Below are 2,795 nucleotides of genomic sequence, written 5' to 3' on the forward strand. Positions count from 1 at the left end.
AGGGGCAGGGGGGATGTGACCTGGTTGATATTTTATAAAAAGTGGTCAGGGAAGGTGTCACTGCCAAGATGACCTTTAAGTAAAGCCCTAAAGGAGGGGAGGATCACGTGGCCATCTGAGGGACGGGTGTTCCCGCAGAGGAAGTTGTGAGGGCAAGAGGCCTGAAGTGAGAGGGTGAGAGGCACATTCCCGAAAGCTGAGTTGGCCAGTTGAGTAAGCCAGGGGGACAGTGGTGACGTCAGAGAGGGCTCAGGCCACTTCCCAGTAGTTTGATTTCTGCTGGGAGGGGGAGACACGGGAAGGTTTTGAGCAGAGGGGCATGATCCAACTTGGGTTTTAACAGGATGCAGTCGAACAAAACATCCCTGGGTACGTAACCCGCCAGCCAATAACCAGTTTGCGACCTCCGGGGAGACTCCTCAGAAGCTCCCAGAGTTCCCCAGGATGCACTTCCCCTAGCCGCCATCGGAGGACAGCAGAGCCGCGTAGAGCGCCTCGCGTTCCGGGTGCCTGGCCTCGCCCCACCCCGCCCTCGACGCAGGTGGCCCCGGTCCCTACGAATCCTTAGGCGGAAACCGTCCCTAGTCCCGCGCCTCCGCTCGGCCCCTTTAAGAGCCGTAGTTTCCGGAGACCAGACCTGGGGGGGTGGGGGGAATGAACGCCCGGGGGCCAAACCAAAAGTTAGGAATTGGGTGGGGGGAGGCGGAGAAAACTTCCAAAGTAGAATTACAACTTTTCCTGGGCCCCATTCCCCTCGGGTATCCCTAAGGAGGAAGACTTCCTTTCCGAAAACTTCGTTTGGTTCTTTATATCGCCTAAGTGGAAAGCGGGAGAGGACCGCATCGCCTCAGTCCAGCCGAAAGCGAGGACCCCGAAGGCTAGCGGAAAAGTCAGGCGCTAAGAGCAAGCCTCTTCCAGCCCAAGGCTCGCTTAGACTCGCCCCTCCCCGCAGGGTGTACCTAGGCGGGTCCATCGCCAGGTGAGGAGAGGGGTGTGGGCAGAGAGGGAACAGGTGCGCGGCGGCGCCCGCCTCCCTCAACAGGTGAATCACCCCAGTTGAGTCTCGATTCCCGGTGATTCACACCCCGCTCGGCATGACCTGAGCAGGAGGGGGCCGGACGGGATCCCTAGTCTGCAGGCGCCCTCCCGGCAGGCTGGTCACTTGGTTCCGACCCTCGGGGCCGGAGCGCACCTGGGTCAGCCCACTTCCGGGGAGGGAGGTGGAGGAGCCCCTCCCCTCCGCCCACCCCCTAGCCCTGCCCTGTGTTCTCACCCTGTGTACCTGGGCCGATCCATTCCCCAGAGCCACGGGGGGTGGAGTGGCTCGGAGGTCCACAGTGGGTCAAGCAAGTTTCTCCCCGAAAGCTGGAAGCGTGCTCTTCGTCCACGGTGTTTCCTCTAGTTAAAATCCTAGAACAGGGTGGGCTTGGAATAGGAACAAGGAACGGAAGGAGGAAGGGGAGGAGCAGGCACCCCTCCCAGTCCTGGTGCGCGCCGCGCCCCCTACCCTTCGGGTACCTGGGAGGGGACGCGCGGGCCCGACTCTCCCAGACCGCCGAGATGGCGCCTTTGGCCCGCCGGCTTTCCTGGGGGCGGCTGGGCTCCTGCCCGGCCACCCCGGGCTGGGGCACCGTTGTCTTCGTGTGGCTCTTTCTCAGCACCTTGTGCACAGGTACGGAGAGCGGGGTTCCTGGTGCCGCGGAACGGCGGGAGGGCACTGTAGAAGGGCGATGGATGTAGTTCTACGCTGCCCAGGAGGCAGGAGAACTGGGGGAGGGGGAGCGCAGAGACTAAGGCCTCCTGATCCCCAAGGTCTCCGGAGACCCCTTGTGTGCCAGAGAGGAATTCTCTATTCGTGCCTGAGAGCGCTCCCCCGCCCTTGTTCAGAGATAACAGGAAGTGAAACTCCCGGGACAGCGAATCCGGGAGCGGCAAGGAGAATGGGACCCTTTGTGGGGTAGGGGTGAAGGGCCACCGATCACTGGGAAAGGCCGGGATGAGGACTCGGTAGCCCGCCGAGATTTCTAAGTCTTGGGGTAACGGGCAGAAGGCACTTGAGGGTTGGAGTAGAAGATTCCTAGGGGGAGAGATCGAGAAACAGCGCCCAGGCATTGGGTGGGTGCGATATTGGAAACTCCCCACCCTCCAACCCAACCATGTCCTAAGTATCTGTGCGTAAGAGGCTGGTGGAAGGGACTCAAGGACTTGTTTGGAAACCATCTTCTGCTGGGTCTGATGTTTGTTTGGGTGGGGGTATCAGAGGTACTTTACTTTTCAGCAGGCACTTTGGGCGTGTTCATTTGAGATGGTTTTGGGTGGGGTGAGGTGGGAGGCTGGTGGAGGCATTACGCGGGGGCTTTAACCATTGTATGCAAAGCAGTCCAAACAACTCCAAAATCCCCCCCTCCAAATTCACAGAACCCGGAGTAACTTGGAACACTTGGTGGTTGTTTTTGAAGGGGGGCCTTGAGCACTGTGGGCTTTGTGGGGGGCCATTTGGGCTTGTCTGCACGGGCCACAGAGAGGCCCTTTCCATGACAGAATGGGCGAGGGAAGAGGGGGCAAGTGCGGTTCCGAGGCCACACTCTGGGAAGAGGGGTGGACAGGATGTTCCAAGAAATCTGGCCATGTGACCTTGCACCGGCCACTTCAGCCCCCTGGGTCTGTAAAATGGGCATGATTATCGGAGCTATCTCACCGGTCTTGGGGATTAAGGAACAATGTGTGCCAGGCGCTTTGTAAAACCGTACACTTGTAAATGTCAAGCTGGTGACAAGTAATGTTGCTCCTTCCTG

At 59.6% G+C, this 2,795-nt stretch overlaps 1 protein-coding gene across 2 annotated transcripts in view; it reads left to right on the top strand.

Annotated features, from left to right (window-relative positions):
* The first annotated feature begins 1,416 nt into the window (after positions 1 to 1,416).
* The window catches only part of LSR (lipolysis stimulated lipoprotein receptor), a 13,833-nt gene continuing 12,454 nt past the window's right edge, over positions 1,417 to 2,795 (top strand). For both annotated transcript variants that reach the window (XM_007470979.1, XM_007470980.1), the window contains exon 1: positions 1,417 to 1,672. In XM_007470979.1, coding sequence (XP_007471041.1) covers positions 1,561 to 1,672 — 112 coding nt within the window. In that variant the 5' untranslated portion in view covers positions 1,417 to 1,560. The remainder of the gene's footprint in view (positions 1,673 to 2,795) is intronic.

Source organism: Lipotes vexillifer, unplaced genomic scaffold, assembly GCF_000442215.2.
Source record: "Lipotes vexillifer unplaced genomic scaffold, Lipotes_vexillifer_v1.1 scaffold182, whole genome shotgun sequence".
NCBI classification, from domain to species: domain Eukaryota; kingdom Metazoa; phylum Chordata; class Mammalia; order Artiodactyla; family Lipotidae; genus Lipotes; species Lipotes vexillifer.